General features: G+C 32.4%; 1 protein-coding gene across 1 annotated transcript; it reads left to right on the top strand.

Annotated features, from left to right (window-relative positions):
- The first annotated feature begins 143 nt into the window (after window positions 1-143).
- Window positions 144-24,648, top strand: LOC124373252 (F-box only protein 9-like). Its single transcript, XM_046831637.1, has 6 exons — window positions 144-320; window positions 11,333-11,440; window positions 11,736-11,879; window positions 15,155-15,311; window positions 20,986-21,137; window positions 24,462-24,648. Exons 1-6 carry the CDS (start codon window positions 318-320, stop codon window positions 24,627-24,629), a joined length of 732 nt encoding a protein of 243 aa, XP_046687593.1. The 5' UTR covers window positions 144-317; the 3' UTR covers window positions 24,630-24,648.

Genomic DNA, 24,648 nt, shown 5'->3' on the forward strand with positions numbered 1-24,648 from the left:
ATATTGTATTTTGAAATTTAAGTTTTGTATTTTTCTCTGTTGGCTAACTTGGCACACAAGATTTTTTGATACAAATAATACCATATGCATTGTCAACCAACACCTATCAAATCCATTCAGTACCCAATCCAACCAAAACAAAAACATCAACTCAACTTCAACCAAAAATGAAGAACTGATTCTGTAGCTGACCATAACAAACATGGATGTTAGTGTCCTTGTGTTGGACCTTGTTATTAAGAATTTTGTTCATATTACTTTCATTATTCGTTATTCAGACCGAGAATTCTGGCGTTGAAAATTAAATAAAAAGTTAAATGGTAAGTTTTCTTCACAGTTGAGTAAGTACTCGGTTGTAGTTCATATTCATATATCTGGGTTGGCTGGATGTTTCAGAAGGAAAGGAATTTGCCATAAGAAGGAAATATGGAAGGATTGCAAATTTAAATTAAGCTGCTATGTATACAGACACATTTAGGAACAAAATTTGTACTAGCAATAATTTAAATCAATATTTATATTCAACATTTTCATGAGTAAGCCTAGGATGGTTAAATAACATTAGCAAAAAACCAGTGAGTAGCCTATATAGGAATATATACCTACAGCATTTATTGAAGCCTAGTTTCTTCCTTAAATTTGTTTATTTTTATGTAAAGTTTTTGGGACTTAGGTTATACGTAAAGACAAATCCTGAACCATCTGACTGAACAGCGGGTGTGTAATCAGGTTTTGTCAAATCCAGCAAGAATATGTTTTCGTCTGTTTAATCTTTCAGTCTTGTGGAAAATCAAATTTCATTAGTATCAAGACATAAATTTTCCTTATTATTTTCTTACTCGTTAATAATGATATAGATATCTAGAGCTTGTTGGTGATTACAAGCTTTCAGGCCAAGTGCATTGTAATTGTGAGATGCAAAGGTGGAGATTTCTATTAATGACCATTGTTTTACACATGTAGGGGCCATCTCACTAGAACATAAACAGTACCCAATAGTTCTCCATTGAAAGCAACGAGATTCTGGTTCAGTGGAATAGGATCACAATGAGGATTTAAAATAATCTCTTCTAATGACCATTGCTGAACATATATTTACTTAAGAACATCTCATTTTTCAGCTAAATGTGTGCATTACAACTGCTGGAAACTACAAGTCTCAAGTAGCTTAAGTGCAAAAGAGGTGATTATTCTCAATTACCATTAGGTTAAATATTGAAAAGTCATCTCTCCATCCAATAACAGCGTATAATATCTTGCTAGAGGCATGCACGCAAGTGGTGACTATTTATGTGCCCTTGATGGTAAAAGGGATAACTGACAGACCACGGCCCGTAAGATTGAGCTATAATTATACACATACAACCAAACTATAATTTTTCTACAAAAAATTCCTTATATGTTCTTTACAACTGGAAAGGGAAAGAATCTATCACACTGTTTGCACCTGTATGTGACTGAAGGTATGATTTTGTTTAGTTTAAAGCAAGATAAAGAGATTTTAACTCATTTTGAAGAAAGGGCAATTTTCCACATCACCTTTTTCTCCAGTGAAGCCTATCTACGCCTGATAAGCAAATAAATTAAAATTAATTTAACTCTATCCCACCTTTGAGCAAAATTTATTCTTGTTATGTTCTCATTATATTTGTTGGGCTTTTTTGCTAACAAAACTGTCATTTTCTTTATTAGTAATGTTAGTGTCCCTCAATGCATTTTACGTGTTTATTACATATAGTCTTTACCATTTTCAGATAATATTGTGAATTGTATAGTTAATATTTGGGGAAGCACAGAGTCTCCCTTCAATAAAATCTTGAGTATTTTGTAAAGTAAAACTCAATTTCATTTTTTATACCATTTTGGTGGTTATTGGTATAGGGTTATTTACAACCTCAAGTGGTAAAAATAGAAAATGTGAAAACCCTGTAATTTGGTATTATTCGGAAGCCACTATTTTTGAAAGAGTCTTTCTTATTGGGGACCTAAAAAAACTATTTTTTTAGAAAAACTAGTCTTTATTTTGACTTACTGTGAAAATTAAATGTCACTGTGACGAATAGTTCTTGTTGTCTGCCTCCCAAAATGAAGCAGTGAGAGAGTCAGGCCACTCTGTGGCTATCTAATATTTTTCATTAGGTTATATAAGTTGGTAAATACGTATGTAAGTATTATAAATATAAAAAGTTAACAATTAATCACGTAATCTGAGCTTGAATTTAGGTACTATCTCAAGAGATGTTTTGTCAGAAATGGTGAGTGGCCCGAAGGTGCCACTGAAGTCCGTACTGTGGGCAGTGGCAATTTTGATCGGTACTTTTCCGACCTCAAATAATGTGCCAGATCGTCTAACATGATCGGACATCAGGGAAGAACTGATTGCAAATAACCCTGACTATCAGTGCGGCTTTGGTCTTTTTAGGCTTTTTTTTTTTAAATCGGTAAACAGATACATGCATTTCTAAATGGAAGGAAACTGTCTTATCAATCCATCTGAACAATGATAAAACACTGGAACATTAGATATTAGATATCTCTTTCATAATGAATACAAAAATACAGTCATAACCACAAGCTCAGTGAGTTTCTGGATCGTAGACTGAACAATGTCATCTAATACTCGAAACTGTCAATAATTGTTTCAGATATGTTATATATCAGATTCCAATCTCAAATGCTGTCGGAGAAAAATTTATGTACAGAATTATTATGAAAAGTAATCTCCTAACTTTAACCCTTTAATGCATAGTGTCACTCAGGAGGAACATAATTGTTTTTTAGCATTCTGACGCATTCTGTTGGTTGTTCATGGAACTAATTCGTGTATCTCAGCTGGGACATAATGCAGTAGTGGCTTAGATGTGGTTCCTAACCTATATTACATTTATTTCGACAGTTGGATTGAAACACGTGGTTGGAGTACAATGTTTGTGAAGTTTGTGCTGTTACCATAGATTTAGTGTCTTTGTTGTGTGTTTTAGAGATGAGTTATCTAATTGAATAAATACAGCAGTGACTATTAGTTGTTTATCTTCAAAAATAACCTACAGGTAACTATTATTTATATTTCGTTTGTGAGTTATTCGTAATTTTTAGCATGACCCTCAGGAGTGACATCATGAGAAAGGAAAGTAAATATAACCTTTTAGGGTGACATTTAAAAATTAAATATTGTATTTAAATGTCCTTTAATAACCATTATGACTGTGGTTTTTACAACATTCAAAGTTACAAATGAAACTAATAAAGCCAAATTAACCAATTATTAAGATAACCTAATGAACTAACCTAAATAATCAAATATTACAGTTTTAGTGCCATTATTTTACCCTTACATTTATATTTCCAAATTTGTTATTATTGTTTACTGTGCAGATACTATTATGTACATAAAAGCACAAAAAACATTAGGTTACTAATCCAGTATCCTACATTGAGTTTTTTTTTTCCAGAAAAAATGGATCCGATTGAAAAGGAAGATAATTATGCAGGAAAGGCTGAACAGATTTTGCATCTCATTGACATGCCATATGAAAGTGAAGATGAAGTTGGTCAAGTAATTGACGAGAAATGAATTCGATGTAGATATTAGTGACGAGCAACTTTTTCACACAACTAGATGAAGTTCTAATAAATTATTTACCAGAAAGCAATGAAGGAAATGAAACATTGTCTGGAGATAGTAATGAATGGTGACCAACCCATACCTACTACTAATGAACCTTCAACTAGCAAGAATAAGCCTATTTCTTCTCTTTCTGAAACTAAAATAAAAAGGGGGAAAATTGTAAAAGAAGGCCTAAATAAAAAAATGCCAAAAAAGGGGGGAAAGCCTAAAAAGGCCCCACGAAAATGGGAGCACAATCAATTGTTATTTGACGAAGAGAAAATACGATTCAAGGGGAGTTTTCTTCTTTCATCAGAGATAAATGAGCCTCGATAGCCCATATGAGTATTTTAAATATTTCTTTGGAAATGAAATAATTGAAAAAATTGCTATGGAAAGTGCATTGTACTCGACACAACAAAATCCAGATAAACCAAAAGTAGTGTGACCGCAAGAGATGTTGAAAGATTTTTAGGAGTTTTGATATTTTCATCTATAACTAGCTGCAGTAGTTTAAGAGATATGTGGCATCCTGTACTAGGATATGAAAGTTGTCAAAGACTGCATGGGCGTCAATAAATTTGAGGCGTTGCGCTCAGTAATTCCATTTCAATGATAAATTCTAACGGCCAAAGAGCCAACTGACCCAGATAGGGATCGCCTGTCAAAATAAGGCCGTTGATGATTGAATATCTAAATCAAAGATTTCTGTCAGTCCCAATGCGCCCAACTTTATCTGTGGATGAACAAATATGCGCCACTAAAACCAGGCATCACATGCGGCAGTACAATCCCAGGAAACCACATAAATGGGGTTATAAGTTGTTCGTTATTTGCGACGATAACGGGTATGCCTATAAATTTGAAATTTATTGTGGCCAAGAGCCTCCTAAACTTCAGAACGAACCTCAACTTGGTACTACGGGAAATATAGTAGTCAGATTGGCAAGAGAAGTGCCTAGAAATCTAAACTACACCATATATTGTGACAATTATTACTCAAGTATCCCATTTGTTTGGGTATTTAAATAAAGAAGGTATTTTGATGCTCGGAACCTTTCGTCAAGACAGATTACCTGATTTTCCCTTACCGCCTAAAAAAGAGATGAGAAAAACAAACAGGGGTTCTACTGAGGAATACACTACCACAGAAAACGACTCTTGCATTTCCATTGTAACATGGCATGACAATGACGTTGTGACAATTGGATCAACGTTTTGTGGTGCCTTGCCGATGGAAACCATTCAAAGGTATGACAGAAAAGAAAAGCAATATATTGTGATACAATGCCCCAAAATTGTCAAAAATCTACAACAAGCACATGGGAGGTGTGGACCTGATGGACTCGCATATAGGGAGGCACCACATAAAAATTAAGAGTAAAAAGTGGTACTTTCGCCTCTTTTACCATATGATTGATATGGCCGTTGTGAACTCGTGGATACTACATAAAACTGTATCAAATAATTCTCTTAGCCAAAAAGAGTGTCAGAACTCAGGTAGCATTGGCTCTAATGCAACTGGGAAAGAATGATACTCCAAAACGTGGAAGACCATTCAACACTCCACAACCAGAGGAAAAAAGACCGAAGAAATCAGCTGCGGTAAGACCCACCTCACATAGTTACAAAAGACAAAAACTGATCATTGGCCAGTGTGGGAGGAGAAGAGGAATCGGTGCAAAGTGGAACACTGCAAGGGGAAAACTAACGTTGTTTGCAGCAAATGTAAACTGAACTTATGCTTCCATGCAACAAAAAATTGTTTTCAGACTATTTCACATGTGAAAAGTGTGTTTTTAAATTTACCATTCACTTATTTTGTTAGTTTTTAAAAAAATATATCCTTAGAGAATTGTTTTTAAATGTATTCAGTGTGCTTTTTAAATACAACTTGAAATTAAGTACAGAATGTGTTACTTTATTTCATAATGTCACCCAACTGGAACATACAATATTTTGTATATTTAGCCTATAACGCATGATGTCACTCAAAAGGGACATTTAACAAAAATTAACTATTTAGGGATTAAAGTGAATTATGATTTTTTTTTTAATTATTTTTCCATGTCTTGTACTAATGTTTTACAACATTTAAAATTTTTCTGGCCTAAAAGAAAAAGTCATGCATAAAAGGGTTAAGCATAAGTGCATTCGAACATTATAATACTTTCATCAGTTTTAACTATTGGAACCAAGAGAGAATATTTCTGAAACTAATGAACACATATCCAGAAGTTAGCCAGTTTAGACAAGTTGCTTTTTTGAAAGCGATTTGCCTCTTGCATCTAAATTTAATCAATCTAGTTCTACTTTTACCCCTCTTCTCAAGCCTGAATACTCTTCACCAAAATTCTTTAAATTTTCTATGAGAAAATGCTTCTGCTTAAATGCCAAGTGATCAAGCGGGTTAAAAACCCATTTGGAGTACCTTAAAATAATTTCAATAATATTACTAATAGATTTAATAATCACTGAATTAAATATCTCAGCTACAGTATCAAAAGGAGGGCAGAGAAGCTTCAGCCGATGTAAAAGATGAAAGTTGGTACATAAACCAATTAGTCACAGTATTGAAATTTTAAATGGTTAGTATTTAAAATCAACAACGTTTGTCAAATGATATCATGAATGCAGGTTTTAAGATTAGAATAACCTATTCTTCTTATACCAGTGTTACACCAGAAGTTTAACTTGATCATAGTTCATAATGATAATGTTAAAAATTCTGATGGAGCTGTGATGGATACAAATAGCACATACATTTTAAAGAGAACTTATTTTGGCTCTGGAATAAAAATTACATCCAGGATTAAGGGAGTGTTCATATCAGTCTTAACATGGAAACATAAGTCACTCATTGTCAAAATATATTTCATAAAGTCTATTTTCCGATAACTGTCAAGGATATTAGGATGAACTGAATAAAAGAATTTAATGCAAGAAAACCTTAAGTTATTGCCTCAAAGTAGTTTATTATGGCTTCTTAAAGCCAATACATCATCTTGGAATTTAGTCCCCAGGTATATCCAAAGAGACCTTTACATTCACCTAGAGCTTTTGTTGTTTTGGATTCGTTATAATAATGTCTGTGTGGGTATTCCATGTTCTATTGTTTAGAATAACTCCTAGATACTTGGCTACATCAGTATGTTATTCTTTTATTATCCAGAATAATTTTTTTTAACTTTAATTCCCTTTTTCTGGTAAAGGTGATTAAAAATGACTTATTTTAGATGCATTGATTTTAATAACATGATCATGACACCAGTTGCTTATAAAGTCAAGGGCGTTTTGGTGATCACCAGCACTGTAGTTCTATACACCTTTCTTCTGCTTACAGGAAATCATTCACCATTAGGCCTATCATAGAATAACATTAATCCACCATTAGAAACTGTGATGAAATATCAACTAATCTGTAAATGAGAAACTCAATAAAAACTAATCTAATATAACCAAGGCTGATACGGGTAACATATAAGTTATAATATATGAATACAAGTATATCCAAAAAGTTAATGATTTTATTAATTCAAATGAAATTCTAGAAATCTTCAAAAAACAACAATTAGTACAAGTTTTAGAAAGATATAAATTAATGTTGTTATCAATGTAATAATTTATTATCTGAACATGCTAAAAGCTAACAAAAAGCAATATAACAATTTACATCACATTATGCGGAATGCCTTGAAGTTCACAAGGAAAACATGTCTGTAAGACCTCCCATTAATTATACAACTGTACCTGTTTATAAAACCGGTAAATTCTAGACACATTCCACCCAAGAAATTGTTGCTGGAAAGAGTTCATTCATTGTGAATGTTGAGTTCACCTTCAGATTTGACATTGTCACAGACTTGACTCCTGAAATCTGGAGTCCACGTTTGAAGGTATCCAACAAGACAAAACCAGTCAGACGCTGCACTGAGCGGAAAGTGAATGGAACTAAACACAACATGCTCATAGACAGACTCATTAGAAGAAACTTAATTTTGGACCCTAACTATAGTTTTAAAAAATAGCAGAGAATTAATAGAAAATATAAATAAAATCCCTATTAAGCATGGTTGTATGTTACCATCATAATTTTTCATTAGACATTTCAATACTTTTTTTGTATATTTGCAATATATCTAAATTGTCTGCAATTTTAATATTACCTATATCCATTAAATTTTAATATTAAATGACAGGCATAATTGGACTTTTGCTGAGTTTTTGGCAGAGGCTTGTTGAAAAGGCTCTTGAAAGATCTTCTTGTTTGCCCAATATTATAATTTGGGCAAACTCCCACATCTTAAACATGCTTGTTATTATGTAAATAATCAATTTTTATATTTTACCAATGGATCTGAATGACAAAATAGTCAAATTCTTTATTACATGAACTTAAAGAAAAATGTATATACAGAATTAAACTTTAAACACAGCACATGTCATTCATTATAATATTTTCATCAATTGTTTTGACAATTTACAGTTGACAAGTACAGTAATGTGTCAAATACAATAATAATTTACAGGTTGTACAAGTTTCAGAGTCTTAAATTGTTGGTTAAAATTAAGAATCTTGTATAGAAAACACCAGGTAGTGCTAGCTAAAGTTTCCTGTTTCTTGGAAGATTTCCTCCCTCCACTAAACTAGACTAGTAGTTATATATTTTCCTTCAACATAAGTGTATTGAAATAGACTCAGTGGCCATACCAGCAGGTTTCATCCTTTATTCGCTTATTTCTAATTTTTTTCCATAAATGAAGTAGGTAAGACTGATTGGTCTGTATCATTTAGGTTGCAAAGAATCTGTTTTTTATTCAACACAAACATAACTAATGCCATCCTCCAGTCTGTTTGAATGTAGCTAAATAATATTTACTCTTGAAGAGGTTGATCAGATTGACTAGAAGAATATCCAACCCTCCTTATATTAGGTCCAGAAAAATGTTATACATCCCCAGTGATGTAAGGGGCTTTTACAAATGAAGTGACAGCCCATTAAACTCTTACTGCTGAAAAAATTTTTCTTCAGTACATTTGATAAGATATTTGATTATGTAATTTGAAAAGAGTTTAGTAAACGAGGATCGGTTATATAAAGAGATGAGTGTGAGCGTCAAAAAGTTTTTAGGAACTTTTGGACTTTAAATTTTGAGCTTTAGCAAAGCCCATGACTCTAAGGCTAACAAAATTGTTTTTCCTGTCTGTCCATTTGGCTAAGAGTTGAAAACATAAATGAGCTATTGACTGGAAATTTTGCATTAAATTTCATTTAATCGTAGACAAAATAGAGTTCAATGCTGATTCATGTACCTGTATAGGATTTGGTGAAACGTTAGTGAAACCTAACTGTCTACAATTTATCTAGAGAACAATTGAACCGTAGACTTGAGATTTTGCATGACTTTTGCAAAGTTTATTACACAACATGTGGTATTATGTATTCCTACCTTGTACTATTTTACACAGCTCAGGGTTCCAGAAGTGTTTTATTATTATCAAAAGATACTTTCTAACAAGCTCCATGTAATCTAATACATACCCCAAATCTTATGATTTTATTTTCTTTATTTAAAAAGTCATCAGAGCAGAAAATAATACTGTTGTATATTCACAAGTAGTGCAGTCATTGAAGCGAAAAATACGGTCTTACCTCCGAATTTTTTTACTGTGAACCGATTTGCATGAAATTTTGGAATTAGGCTCATCTTACCCTTAACTTCAAAAGTGAGAATGATCTGAACTCCGCCTATTATTTTTAAGGGGTGTAAACAACCCCTTAATGGAAAAATCGACATTGAGCCATTTTATCGCTAGAAAACATGTTTAATAGTAAGTGGTGAAATTTTAAAGTGTTTTATAACACAATTACCTCATATTAAAATCATTTTCAACCCCTTGAACATCTTACAACCCTTGCAAACAACCCCTAAATTGAAAAAAATCACACAAAAATACTTTGGTATGATATAAAAAGATGTAAGTATAGAGTTAGTAATATTTTATATTTTCTATAATAATTATCGAATTTTTAACCCCCTTTCAACCCTTGAAAACTACCCCTTGATAAAAAAATTGTTAAAAAGTTTTTTTTGATAAAATGAAAAGGATTTAAATATTATTCCACACTCTCGAAAATGATTATCATATTCATAAGCTTTTCTACCCTTAAAACTACCCCTAAATTAAAACAGTAAATATATATGATTACATATTATTTAAAAATAATTTAATTTAGAGTAAAAAATTGCCATTTATTGCATAAAATATTTACAAATTATACAAAATTTACTCAAATGTGTTATATATACATATAAGAAAGTTGGTATGTATTCATGCCTACGTTTCCAAAATATATGAGCCATATTATGTATATATATACACATTACAATAGTTTTGGGTCTCTATTATACTGCGTACTTTCACATTGCTCCAAATATTCACAGTCCGAAATTTTCAGTTACTAAGTAGAAAAAAATATGATAAGTTTTTTGACCATAACTCCTTCAATTTTCATGCTATCACAATTTATAAAAAACCATTGTAAAGTTAATTAAGAGAGCTACAACATCCTTCATTGTAATATATAGTAAAAAACCTTTTTCTCAAACGGTGAAGGGTTAAAGGGCTTAAGAGGGGCTGTGATTGCGCTGCCACGCGCTCTTTAAACAATCATATTTCCGTCAATTTTTGTTTTACAGAAAAATAAAAAATCCAAATTGTTTGTCAGAAATATACCTACATTTTTCATACCTACACTTTTATTCCTATGTGTCGTCATTTTTGAGATATTATGAAAAAAAGGTGGTTTTTAAAAATTTGAAATTTTTTTTTAATCGTGACTTTTTTGAAAAATATGTGTCCTGAAGCATCCAAACTGATACAATCTATTAAACTCTTCATAATAAAGTTGATTCTAGGTGGAATACGATTAATTTTAATTTTGGTGGAAATGGCACTTATGAAAACCCATTGATTTAAAAGAAAAAACATTAGATGCTCCTCTTATTTGCAATACAGCTCACTTATTTTACGTGCAAAAGACTTTTAATAGTGCTCATTTTAAAGCTTATTTCAAGCACTATAAAACTCTTTTTCATTAGAATGCCTAAAATGCATCTGGTCGCCGCTAGATGGCATTGACCACATCGATTAAATTTCAGACAAAATAAAAAACGGCTTTGATTTTTTAATATCTAGCTTAATATTGCACTTAGAATACTTTCTTAAAAAGAAAATTGTTCATTGTTTTACCTGCTACAATTGTGTTCCTTATAAAATTTTTTGATAAAACGTATATTTTTGGAGATATTTGCCAAAAACCGATGAAAAACGTGTAACAATTGCGAATTTTCAATTGCCAATACTGTAACTTGAAAAGTATTGATTTTTTCGAAAAACGTTATGGATGATTTTTTGCTTAAAATTAGGCCTTCTATCAATATCTGAGGTTATTTTGAAAAAAATTAATTCACTCCCGAGAAGGGGTGGCAACCACCCCCAGGGTGGTTGCAGAGTTCAAATCATTTTCACTTTTGAAGTTAAGGGTAAGATGAACCTAATTCCAAAATTTTATGCAATTCGGTTCACAGTAAAAAAATTCGGACCAACAATGCTTCAATGACTGCACTAAAGCATCTGAAAATACTTGTGTAAAACGTATTACAGAAAAAGTACCCATCAGTTATTTTTATTAGTGATCCTGAATAATCTAAACTTTTCAGTCTCAAAGCATAACCAGCGGGAGTGGAGCCCAGGGTGAAGGTGGAGGTATTGGTGAGGAGGGTGAAGACCAGGAAGATCCATCTTCTTCTTCTTCTTCTCCTATTTTGGTGAGATTCTTGTTCTTAAATTTGTAAATTATGTAAACACAAACTTCTCATTGTTTTTGTAAATAAAAGTAATCAATTTTGAGTTTGGAAAATATTTTATATCTTTTGAGTAAAAAGCACATTGTTCTGAAACATGAATATGGTGAAAGCATGTGCAGGGCTGAAGATAGTTGAAAAAGAAAAAATATAATTCTCTGTTATAATTGATTTATTTAACAATTAATTAATCATTTTGAATTCATGTATAATTTTTAATTGGTAAACCAAATAGACCATATTGTTTATTTCATTCAAGGATCAATCAAAAGATGAAGAACTGGCGAACTTTCGTGCCGAGTGGCGCAAAGAATTAAAATCTTCTCCAGTTTCTCAAAACCCAGCTTCGTCATTGAGTCCTTCGATCAGTACAACAGAAGAGTCTGAAACAGACGAGGAAAAGGTAGGTTATTTAAATTAAATTTATTACCAACTTTTTTTTAACTGATATCTTTAGGTCATTCACTTGTTCACCCCATAATATGATCAACTCCTATACGGAATTATTTAGGAATGAGTGACCTAAGATGTTCCAAAACCAAGGTTGATTCAAGGTCGAAGGAAAATGAACAAATAAATATGACAGTTACCACTTCATTAACTGTTTGACTGTCTGGTGTTAAAACCAATACTTTTTATTTATAATTAACAATTAGTAACTATTGTTTAATCTTTTGTAACTAAAAATTACAGGACCCTGTTGTTGAAACGTGTCAATTTAAACAAATGTTCCATTCTACCTGATTTCTAGCCTTGTTTGTAATTAATGTAATATTGTTAACTTGTAATTGAATTTATGTTTTAAGCAAAACTGCATACTTTAAATACAAATTTTATTACCTTATTTTGTCTACTACAAGGTAGACAGTTTTTAGTTATTTTATCTTTCGAGTTAGTTATGAAATAGCAAGATTCAAAGTTAGCTGACTTAAATTTACAATGACAAATCGACAAACTTCTTTATTAGCATATTCATCAAGAACAGTAATAGAGTCAGAAATTAGATAAACTTGTTTTGGAAAAATAATTTTTGAGTGCGGTGATGCATCACATTTGAGAGCGATTGTTGAGTTCCAGTTGAGGCCTCCAGTCTTGGTTCAAGAATTCGTCAATGGTGTAGAAAGGCTGTCCAACAAGCAAGTCATGGAAGTGCTTTTTTTAAAAGCGTTACCCTGAAGCTCTCTTAATGGTTGTGGTAGATGGTTCCATAGCTTTCGCCCAATGTAGGTAGGTTTCTCCTTGAAAAGTGCTGTGCAGTGTATGGGTAGAGTGTAGCTTGTTGCATAACGTGGTTGTAGTGATGAAGGTCCTTTCCAGTTTTGAGATTCTTCTGGTGTGCATACATGATAACTTCTTGGATGTATAGCGCAGTAACAGTCATTATCTGGAGTGTCTGGAAGGCATGTCTGCAGCTCTGCCTTGGTTCTAAGTCAGCCAAAACTCGGATGGCTTTTTTCTGTAGGGTAAGAAAATTAAGGTTTCCAACTGAGGAGCCACCCCAAACCGCAAGTCCATACCTCATGTGAGTTTCTACTAATGAGTAGTAAGCTGTTTTGGCTGATTCCAAGTTGCTGATCCATTTAATGCGTCGAACAACATATATTCCAGATGCTAATTTTTTGCAGACATTGTTCACTTGCTCAGTCCAGGTTAGATTTCTGTCCAGAATGACTCCAAGAAATTTTACATGATTTTCAACTGTTACATTGGCGATGCTGGGAGTAGTGTCTCTTTTCTTACTGAAATTAATTTGTATTGTTTTTTGTGGGTTTATAGCTAGGTCATTTGTTTTACAATAATTCAGAGCCTTGTTTAGAGAGGCTGTAGCAGCTGCACAAACACCTTCTGCAGTGAGATTCCTTATCAGGAGTGTTGTGTCGTCTGCGTACATTACGCATGATGTATTATTATCTTGGGTATGTGTTGGGAAATCATTTACAAATAGAATAAAGAGGACTGAGCCCAGTACAGACCCTTGTGGAACTCCTCGGAGAATAGGAAGTGGTTTTGACTGGTGTGTTTTTGTAATTCCAAGTGTGGTTGTCTGTACCTCAACTACTTGGGTTCGTCCTGACAGGTAACTTGCAAACCATTTGTTTGCTGTGTCTGTGATTCCCACTAATGTTAGTTTCCTTAAGATGAGGTCATGTCCCAAACAGTCAAATGCCTTACTATAATCGAGAAGAAGTGCGGAGATGTATTGTCCCTTGTCTATTTGGTCAATAATGTCTTCAATTAGGCTGATAATGGCAGAAATGGTAGATTTTCCTTTTGAGAATCCATGTTGGCAGTCGTTGATTAAATTTAGCTTCTTTAGGTGTGTCATAAGTCTGATGAGGACAACTTTTTCAATAATCTTTGAAAATGTTGAAATCAGGGAGATAGGACGATAATTTTGCACATCATTTTTTGTGCTTCGGGTATACTTTTGACAACTTTAGTGCAGAGGGAAACTGGCCTAGGCTGAATGATTTGTTTATTATACTTACAAGAGGTGGAGTCAGTTCTTTTCTGCAGTATTTGACAAGCTTAGATGAGTATTCATCCATTCCACTTGACTGTTTTGATTTAAGGGAGTTTATAATATCCCTGACCTCGTCATTGTTTGTTGGTGTAAGAATTAAGGACTCTTGGCAGATTATTTCTGGTAGAAGGTCAGGTGCATTTTATGTCATGGTTCCCTATGACCTGTCTATTCTTTTTCAGCGTCAGCTCGGCTACATTAGTAAAATAAGTATTAAAATGTTCAGCTATTTCCTGAGGGCTATCAGTCTCTCTGTTATTAATTTTAATATGCATTTGTGGGTATTTTACTTGGGTTTTTCCTCTTTTTTCATTGTTTATAAGGCTCCATAGGGCTTTACTCTTGTTATCAGCTGATTTTATGTAGTTTGCATTTGCGTTTTGGTTTAATTGTCTGAGTTTCTTGTCATAATTTTTTCTTCCTTTATACCATGATCTCTTTGTCTTGCACATTTCCTGTTGTTTCATATTTATGTAGAGCCTTTAGAAAGTCAAATTTAAAATTGTCTGCCTCATTGTCATAGGGGAAGGTTCTCTTTTTTCTTTTCTTAATACATTTCTTTTTGAGAGTTATTCAAGACAATCCAAAGAAGAATATATTAGACATCACTAAGGAATTTTTCATTACTCGCTCCATGTTGGCTACAGTAATTATGAATAGAGATAAGTATGGATTGAAGATGGACTACCTACTTGAATTTTGTTTGGTTAATTTTGGGTACTGTCTCTGTAGATGTAGGCCTGAGGTTTATTCAACAATCATCCATGAAATGGAGATTAATCTCTGAGATATTCGTTATGTAGAGGTTCGTTCTTTTAAGAGTTTTATAATACAGTACAGAGTTTTTCTTGAACTGTTAATTTATTATAATATAGACTACAATTCTCCAAGTAGGGTTAATCAAAAAGGGATGAGAGTTTATAACTATATTTGATTGAAAATCACAGACTTAAATTGTCATTAATGCAAAAAAAAAATATATATACACTAATTATTTTTATATTAGAATTCTCCCTATAATTTCAATTTTTATGGTAATAATATTATAAGATACATTTTTAATAAATATCTGTTATTGGAATTTTTAAAACAGCAAAGAATATTAATTCAATAATAAAACGACCCACATAATTGATTATCAATGATATTTTCAGGCGAGGCAATTATTTTTGAAGGGTGTGGAAAATGAACAGCTGGGTAAATTGTACGAAGCTATACAGTTCTACAGGAGGGCAGTGCAACTAGTACCTGACATTGAGTTTCGTCTCTACGAGAGTACAAACCAGAGGCCTGCTGTCGAGACAACAGAACGTGAGTAATGACAGTTGTTTTGTTGATTAAAAGAACATGCAATCATCTCTTGATAAATTTAGCACATTGAACCCTAAGCCTATAACATTGTATCTACTCAGTATACTGGACGTTTTTAGTGATTTAAAAAGATGTTTTTAATTATGAAGACATTGTTTTAACTTAACATATTATATATCACATTAAAGAGAAGAATATGCAGTTTTAGAAAATGTGCCTTTTTATAATATAATAACTATTTGAACAAAATTATAAAGTAAATAAAATTATGGAAAAAAATAAAATTTGAAAAATTGTAATTTTGTATAAACGTTTTATTTTTTAACCACCTAATGTTCTATAAATGTGTTTTTGATATAAAATAACATAAAATAAAGAAAGTGTTCATGTTAGTACTAATGGAAGGCCTATCATAAGTATACTCAGCATCAGTCACGTCTTGATCATTAGGCCTAACCTCAAAATCTGGATCAGGATCAATGTCGTTGAGAAACTCACCCTACAATCCAGAATCATAAATTTGATCCAAGATTCTATCAAATTGAATTCATTAAAAATATGATCATCCTCCTCCAAATCATGCTCAGAAATCTGACATCATATCACGTATCATGTGCACCGTTATTATGTCTAAATGATTACTCATTTTACACAATGATAAAGAAAAATAAGACTTGTATCACTAAGAAACCAATCAAAATAAACTAAGCCATCACTAAACCAACATTTATCACTTTATTCAGTAACAATGGAACTTTGTTTATAAATAACAATGCTCGCATCACTGCGTCGTCAGTCGGTTACGTGACTAAGCAGTGGTGTAATAGTTGAAAATATTAATTTTACAGCTGCACAACTATTACTTGTCATAAAAAAGACGTATACCTATAACCAATATAACATAGGAAATAGTCTGAAACAACTAAACCTGATTTTTTACTGAAAACCTAAACGTTTTGAATTAAGTACCGGAGCCCGAGTATAGGTCGAGCTCCGTATATAACGGCGTGCGTGCTAGTCCGACCTATACTTGGGCTCTGTATTCAATGTGTTAATATTAGGGAGATAATCAAATTATTGAGTGACTCTGGGAGATCAAGGTATGAAATAGCAAGGTGAAGTGTCAGCTGACTTAAATTTTCAGTGATAAAAAGGAATATGCATAGAGGGATGGAGTACTTATAATAACTATTTGTATAATGCTAAATTACAACTGCTGTAATTCTTCATATCTGTAAAGAACACCATGTCCATTATTTTTATGAAAATGAGTTAAAAGATGTACATTTGTTGCTCTACATAGTGGTATAGAACACTATGTCCAGTCACTATTAATAGTGAAAATGTGGAGTAGAAAATGCCACCATGTGTACTTTAGTTGGGAGGTAAACAACACCATGTGGACATAGTGTTGTCTACTTCTGAGTAATTTAGCTGATAAAACATTAACTACTCTATTGACTTCTGTTGTGAACTTGAGAAACAAGCAACAATAACCTGCTGATGTTGTTGTAATGTTGAAATCACTACAGCAGAATATTTTATGTTTTATTCGCTAGATTGCTTAGAAGTAGACAGCACTATGTCACATGGTGTCTTATACATCTTAAATCTTCATAAGCATATAAAACTATGTCCAAATTTTATTGTGCTGAGTAGAAAAAATATTCTTTTACAGTGTTTAGGTGTGACTTATGACATTACAAATAGAAATTTTATATTTGAATTACCTAAACAATGTGTAAACATTCCACAATGAAAATCCTAATACTCAACAAGTGTTATGAAAATTTAGTTTTAAATTTTAGAAAAAGTGCTCTCCTGAAAAATTACAGTTTTGTGACATGGTGTCCTAGCTGTCACAAGGTTTGTGTAGTTTCTAGCTTATTAAGTGTATTCCAGTACCTGTATTATAAACAGTTTTGATTTTAGTAGTCCAAAAAATAGTAATCAAATCATAACAAAGTACACAAAATCTAAATTAAAAATATTGAATTCAACCAATTAAATAAGGTAGTTAAAAACAGTTGCTTTCATATCTGAACCAGCCAAGCACTCAAGCTTCCACTTAAGGGGTTCATACTTCCTGCTCACATACATGTTCATATCAGTAAAGATTGCTCATACCCACCTGCACTGATTCTTCTTGCTAAATTGAGAACACCTATCATGTGAATAATTCATTGAAACAACATAAATAATGGGTAGGAGTAGATAAAAGAGATGTTTTCTTTCAAAGAAGCCCTTCTATGATGCTGGGCATAAAAGAAAATCTCGCTTATAGACAATAAATTAGGCAATGTAGTAAGCCGATGAGATCAACCCGCGGATTATGATTTCTGAAAATTGGCGGGGAGCAATGAGATTAGCTTTTGGAATATTTATTATTCTGTTACTAAATGTTGACATTGTACTTAGTAACTTTGATGCGAGTACAGATTTTCAATACTTTGCACTAAATATTAGAAAAGTCATTCTCAGCAGTAAAGAATGTTAAAGAGATTTTTAGAGACTTTTTTGAAATTTGTAAGTTAGACTTGTTCCTACTAACATAGGGAACAATAAAAAGTTGCTTACAAATGTATTAAGATCAAAAATTACAATTTTTATCTACATGTAAAATATTAAAAAGTTTTATAGTTTTTTATTTAAAATAACTTTTTATGATCCAAATAAATAATATAAAACATCCCTACTTTTCCCCCAATACAATAAAACAAATGTTCCCATTATGTTTAATGTTTAAGAAAGAATTATTTTGTGGAACACTACACAAATAAAAAAGTATCAAAACTTACTTATACAGATACTTACTTTTTTTTAAATTTGTTAAGTTTGTTTTTAGGTACATAAGGAACATTAAAAAGTACAAATACATTAAGAATATAAAATTACAATCTTTTATTCCAAAGTTAAAAATTTGTATTTGTATTATTGTTTTATTTGAAAACTTTTACATGTTTTATTATTCAAATAAAAATAACAAGTTATAGCTTACTTTCCCTCCCTACCCCGAACAGCAAAATCATGTCATTATGTTCATTTAACCCATTGGGGAACTTGCCCAAGCATCACCGTTGCGGCCTCCGAGCAGGTCTGAAAAATCTTGCCTGAGCGGCACTCGTTCTGCTTTTTTCGTAAATGATAACTTATTTGTTTCTTTTTCCACTAGATGCAGTTTTGTGCCGTCATGTAACCTTATAAACAATTATTCCGTTTTGATTCGTTATGTTTGCACATTGGAACCATAACTAATGGCTTGTTTTGTTATTGTTTACATTTTGTCACATGCTCAATTTTCGTCACTTCAATGATTTGTTTACATACTATATATCGTGTTCTCAATGTTTAGTGTTTAACTGTTTATAGTTGTTGGATGAGTTTTTGTTCTTCCGCTACTCCATGGAACAAGACAATTTGAGTACTCCAGAAGTGGACAGATACTCGGACATTGATATTGAGATATCAAAGATGCTCAAAGACTGACACAAAAGTGAATATTAAAAGTAAATGAATGGTTTCTTGTATGTAATGTAAATAGTGTATTTTAATTACCATTTTAATAATAACAAACAATTCAATTAAATATAACAAACAGTTTTATCTCATCTTCCAGACAACTAATTCAGGAGCTTGTCATAAAATTATAAAAAAAGCTGAATTTTGATTGTCTTCTTATGCTTTATAATTAGGTAATACAATGAAAAATGGGTTTCCATGTATAAAAAACATTGTGCTGTTTTGAATAAAAAATTATTGAAATTGATAAACAAAAAGTAATAAAATATTGGAAGTTGCTTTTGATTTTTTATTTTTATTACTTAAAAAATTTGTAAATATATACTAGAAAAGATTAAATAAAAAGTTAGTTTGGAGAAAGCAACAACACAATTGTAGAGCAACCAACTAGACTAAAATGTCCTGGAAAATTGACAAATGTATCTGTATTCAAGCTCATTCTATTAATATTTTAGTATACGCATGCATTTTTGCCAAAATCAATCCAAACACTTAGTCCTAGACAGGCTATATTAATTGCTTCCTCAATGTGTAAAAAAGTTATGAATTATTTGGTTGAACACTACACAAACACCAAAGACTGCTTGGCACTGAGAGAGGTGACCTGTCATAAATGCTTCGTACTGGCAGTGCCACCCCCTCAAAAGTGATCACCACATCTTTGATTGAAAATAAATTTTAAACAATAGTTTAGAGCTATTTGTAATCTTTCTGAAACTCAAACAGTCGAATGATAGAGCATCTCTGTAACGCTACATAGTTGCCTAGTTAAAAAGTGACATTATAATATTTACATTCAGACTAGAAACAAAGTATTTCAAATTGTTTACGCCAGTGTAAACTCTATTAAATCTTACACTAACTTTCCTAGTCCACACATTTGTTATGTTGTTATTAGTCTCCTAGGTTGTTTTCTTTATATAAAAATATTAAGTAACATATTAAACAAATAATATTTAGTTATACAGGCTATCGGTTCTCTTTATAGTCTAAATTAAATTAAATATTTAAATATTTGTAGTGTATGAAGTTTTTATTCTACCATCCTCTGAATTAGCCTATTCTATTGTATATTCTACCCCCATTCTATTTACCAACCCCTAAGGGAGCAATAATTCAACAGTATTTAGGAAGGAGGAATTTTTGTAATAAAAGTTCTTAGAATAAAAACATGTATCACTCCTTTTGTTGAATTTCTCTAAGAAATCAGTACTTAAGAATTTTACTCAATAATACCAAGCTAAAACCGATTATAGCAATTATACTCAAAAATACCAATTTCCTCAGCGCTGCTGCTATCTACACTCTGCTGCTATCTACACTCATTATTACATACAGTGATAATGGTTCACTGATGGTCACAGACAGTGTTGCACAATATAAAGTAATGCTTATCTACTGTTAGATTTCAGTTACTTTGTGTTTGTAATCTTTCTGTTAATGGATATGAGCTATCTAATACTAACTGTTGTATAAAGTGAAAAGGTTCATTAGTTTCTTTTATTAAAAGTGGTTTTAGAAAATGGTTAGAGTGTAATTGAACACTGTTCTATAGAAACTTAAGTGTCACAGTTTTTAAAATACATGATTCAACCATTGATTAGTCAAGGTCAGTCAATAATAGTTGTATGGTGCATTAAATTTTATTAACTACTCAATGTCTTATTTACAATTATTTATAAATTTATTTATTTATTATATTATTTGTAAATTATCAATTTGTTACACCATAATACAATTTTTCTGATTTTTTATTTTTGATATAATTACAATTTTATCTTAATAAATCCTTAAAATATAAGGAAACAATAAACTTTAATGTTAAATCTTGTTTTTTATAAATTAAAATTCAAAATGGCCATTACACCCTTAGGGCCATCAGATTGTTAGTGAGTTTTTCAAGTAAGCTGATGGTTTACTTTTAGGAGATTTCTTTTTGTTTCATCAAACAATTTAGATGTTCTTATTATAGATATAAATTATCTAACCTAACGTTAGTGTTATTGTGGCATCACAGACTGGACGTCTTGGCTAGAACCAAAGTACCAATTTTATGCTAACCATAATATGCGTATAATTGCATGATGTCCGTTACAACTTTTAATATGTTGTTTGAACTAAGCTAGATAGCATGATTCGATGAACTGATGTGCAGATGCAGTGGATGAGACAGAAGAAGATAACCTGGAGTTGGAGGATGAAGAAGAAGTGGAGGAGTTTGACCCTTCCCAATCTGACCTGACCTCACATTTGCAAAGGGTGGTGAGCAGGAGTTACTGCATTTGTCAGCCTAAAGTTCCTCAAAAGGTACGCCAGAACTTGTTTATGTAAAATTGAGTTTATATTAATCAGTTTTAGATTATTGAGACTTATTTTTTAAGTGGAAACTGCAGGTTGTTACATGATGTCACTTCTGGGTTAGCCACTGATCACCAGCCCCCTACTACAACGCCACTTTGTTTCACACCTGTGCCAGTGTTGGTTGTGTCGTTATACTGCCTTGTTTTGTTGTCATGTTGAACAATAATCCCTCCGATTGTGAATTTTTTACAAGTACTGTACTACTAACTGATTCTACAAGTTAGTAGTATCATTTTAAAAATAACTAAAATCTATGGTATAATTATTACTTGTATTTACTTTCTATTAGTGGGATTTGTTCACTCATTTACATATTGAGAAATTGTTTGTTAACCTACAATATAGCGAATACTTAGACAATATCATGTTGTTGGCCGCACACAGTTTTCAGTTTCTCCATTAAGTTACAGCACTGCTTTGCAAGCTTTAGACTTGTTGGTTTTCTCTATGAATTGAGGTACAATTTCGTGTAAGAGTTAACTGTTTTGATTGTTTTGAAATATTAATAATCAACCAGACAATACATTAAAGTTTTGAGGTTCTGTAAACAGCAGGCTAAGCAAGGCGTGGAGTGGATTACCTGTAGGGAAATCAGGTGCTACATCGACATTGATGGACTTTCTTCCTCTTCAGCTAATGATGAAATTAAATTCACAAATCTTTTTTACATAACAACTACAAGTGGAAATTGAGAAAATTTTAGTAACAATTCAGAGCCCGAGTTAATTTTTAGTATAAAATATTTTATGTAAACTATTCAACAACACTTCTTGAAGGTTTCAGCCTAATATACAGGGTGTCAATTAAGTCTGGAACCTCTTTTTTTAATTTTTAAACCACAATAGAAAGAAATACCAAAGTTCACATGTGCTTACTGGTGATAGTAACGCACACATCTGCCCAATTACCGACCAGATAATCCCTTTGGGGGACGGTCCACAAGGAGTCAGACAAAATTCTTAAATAGCAGCATAGGCCAAGTTTGGTATCAAAGTAAAGGTCTTACTTAGCAGAGTACAATGCCGCAAACCAGACTTCAAAAGGTGGATTCATTCAGTAGTTATAGCTATTTGAATTTTAAAACAATTGAACAATGTAAATTATTAAGTATTACAAGTAAACACCAATTTTTTAAGTACCTGTGACCAAAGTAAGTGTTCAAAATGTTCCCCTCCCATCGTCTGGCAATGTCCTAGGCGGTTGTAAAAGCCATCCACTGCATTTGAAGGTAGTCACGGGGAATATCTTGAGCTTCTTGGACTATGAGATTTCTTAGGTGCGCCAAATCTCGAGGCTTAGTACGATAAACTTTATCTTTGAGGTATCCCCAAAGAAAAAAATCCAGCGGAGATAAATCAGGGGAACGAGCAGGCCACTCTACTGCACCATGTCTTCCAATCCATCTGCGAAGGAATATTGTATCCAAGTATTCTCTAACAAGGAGAGCAAAGTGTGGTGGCGCGCCATCTTGTTGGAAATACATTCTTTGAAATTGTCGACTAAGAGCAGCTTGTAGTCCAGGAATTATCTCATTTTGGAGCATTGCTAGATACGAGTCACCATTTAAATTACCATTGATAAATAATGGGCCCATAATTTGATTTCCTGTAATACCTGCCCAAACTTTGAGTTTCTGTGGATGCTGTGTATGACACTATCTGCCACTTTCACATTCTAACAGTAGTTGTGTTATTGGTAATAATTATTGATTCCTGGCTTCGATTACTACATTGTCAGATGATGGGAGGGGAACATTTTGAACACTTACTTTGGTCACAGGTACTTAAAAATTGGTGTTTACTTGTAATACTTAATAATTTACATTGTTCAATTGTTTTAAAATTCAAATAGCTATAACTACTGAATGAATCCACCTTTTGAAGTCCGGTTTGCGGCATTGTACTCTGCTAAGTAAGACCTTTAATTTGATACCAAACTTGACCTATGCTGCTATTTAAGAATTTTGTCTGACTCCTTGTGGACCGTCCCCCAAAGGGATTATCCGGTCGGTAATTGGGCAGATGTGTGCGTTACTATCACCAGTAAGCACATGTGAACTTTGGTATTTCTTTCTATTGTGGTTTCAAAATTTAAAAAGAGGTTCCAGACTTAATTGACACCCTGTATAAATAGAAACAGAATTTATGCTACTTTATTTGAATTAGTAAACAAACCTCTGAAAAAACTGAATTTCCTGGGTATATGCAGTAGAGAAAAATAGATTGGTCAATGGATTGACAGTTCCAAATAAAACTTATGCTTCATCTTACTTTTTTATTCATGTTACTTAAGTGTTATATTTTATGTATATACTCTTTAAATGAAAGTGAATATTATTGTAATTTATCCTTTTCTTTCTCAGTACTTCTAATATTTAAAAGTTTATTTGTTTAAAGACTGTTTAAAAATAACTTATATATTAGAAATGTAAATGTAGCACGCTGAATTCCATTCCTCTTTCCTGTGGGATACGTGATGTACTATCAATATAGGGATCAGGAATTACTGTCACGTTTTGTTTCTTTGTTATAGCCTTAATTGTTCTCTTGTCTGTTCCATCTTGTCTATTTATATACTGTATGTGTAAATCATTTCATAACTTGCTGTGCTGTAAATTTGCCCCTTTAGTATTATTAAAAAGGGTAAACAAAATTGGACCTAAGCAGCTTCTCTGTGGAACACTTAATAATTGCTCAAGGAGCACGAGACATTGGATCCAATTTTGGTTTTCTGGCCCAAATTTTTAATATTTCATTATGGCTAACAAGAATGTGTGATCTATCCATCATTGCAAGTACAGTGGACTATACTTTCTAAACTATAAAGTTTTCCTCAAATCTTGAGCTCCTGAAACCAGATAGTTTTTTTTTAAGTTGTCTTAGTTTTGCATTCTTGAAGCTAGTTTTAGCTCTCAGAATTATCCCCAAGATTTAGTTTACAACTTCCTTCATTCCTCATTTTAAAGTAATACCAAGCTCTTGAAGTCATTTTCTCCAAAGGTCAGGATCATAAACCTGTTATAGATCCTTATCTTTTGTAAACTCCGGATTCGTTAACAGACACTGAGTGTTGAATTCTATCTTTGTTATGCTACATATTTATTGAAACGATTTATATACTGTGAACCAAAAGTATCATCAGTGGATCTCATTTCCTCAGTTTATTAAACTTTGCAAAATTTGTAAAAAGTTTGTTTTACGTCTCAGGGTAGAACCCTGTTTTATAACGTGATTCCAAAGCAGCCTGGGAGAACTCAGGATTGTGTTGCAGATGACACACATCTCTGCCCTCCCCGTGGAGATCATCCTGTACATTCTGCGCTGGGTCGTGTCCTCAGAACTGGATCTGCGCTCCCTAGAGATGTGCTCATCAGTCTGTCGAGGTTTCTATGTTTGTAGTCGTGACTCGGAAATCTGGAGGCTTGTGTGTGTCAGGTGAGATAGTTTTCAACGATCTT

Source organism: Homalodisca vitripennis, unplaced genomic scaffold, assembly GCF_021130785.1.
Source record: "Homalodisca vitripennis isolate AUS2020 unplaced genomic scaffold, UT_GWSS_2.1 ScUCBcl_5146;HRSCAF=11742, whole genome shotgun sequence".
Taxonomy (NCBI): Eukaryota; Metazoa; Arthropoda; class Insecta; order Hemiptera; family Cicadellidae; genus Homalodisca; species Homalodisca vitripennis.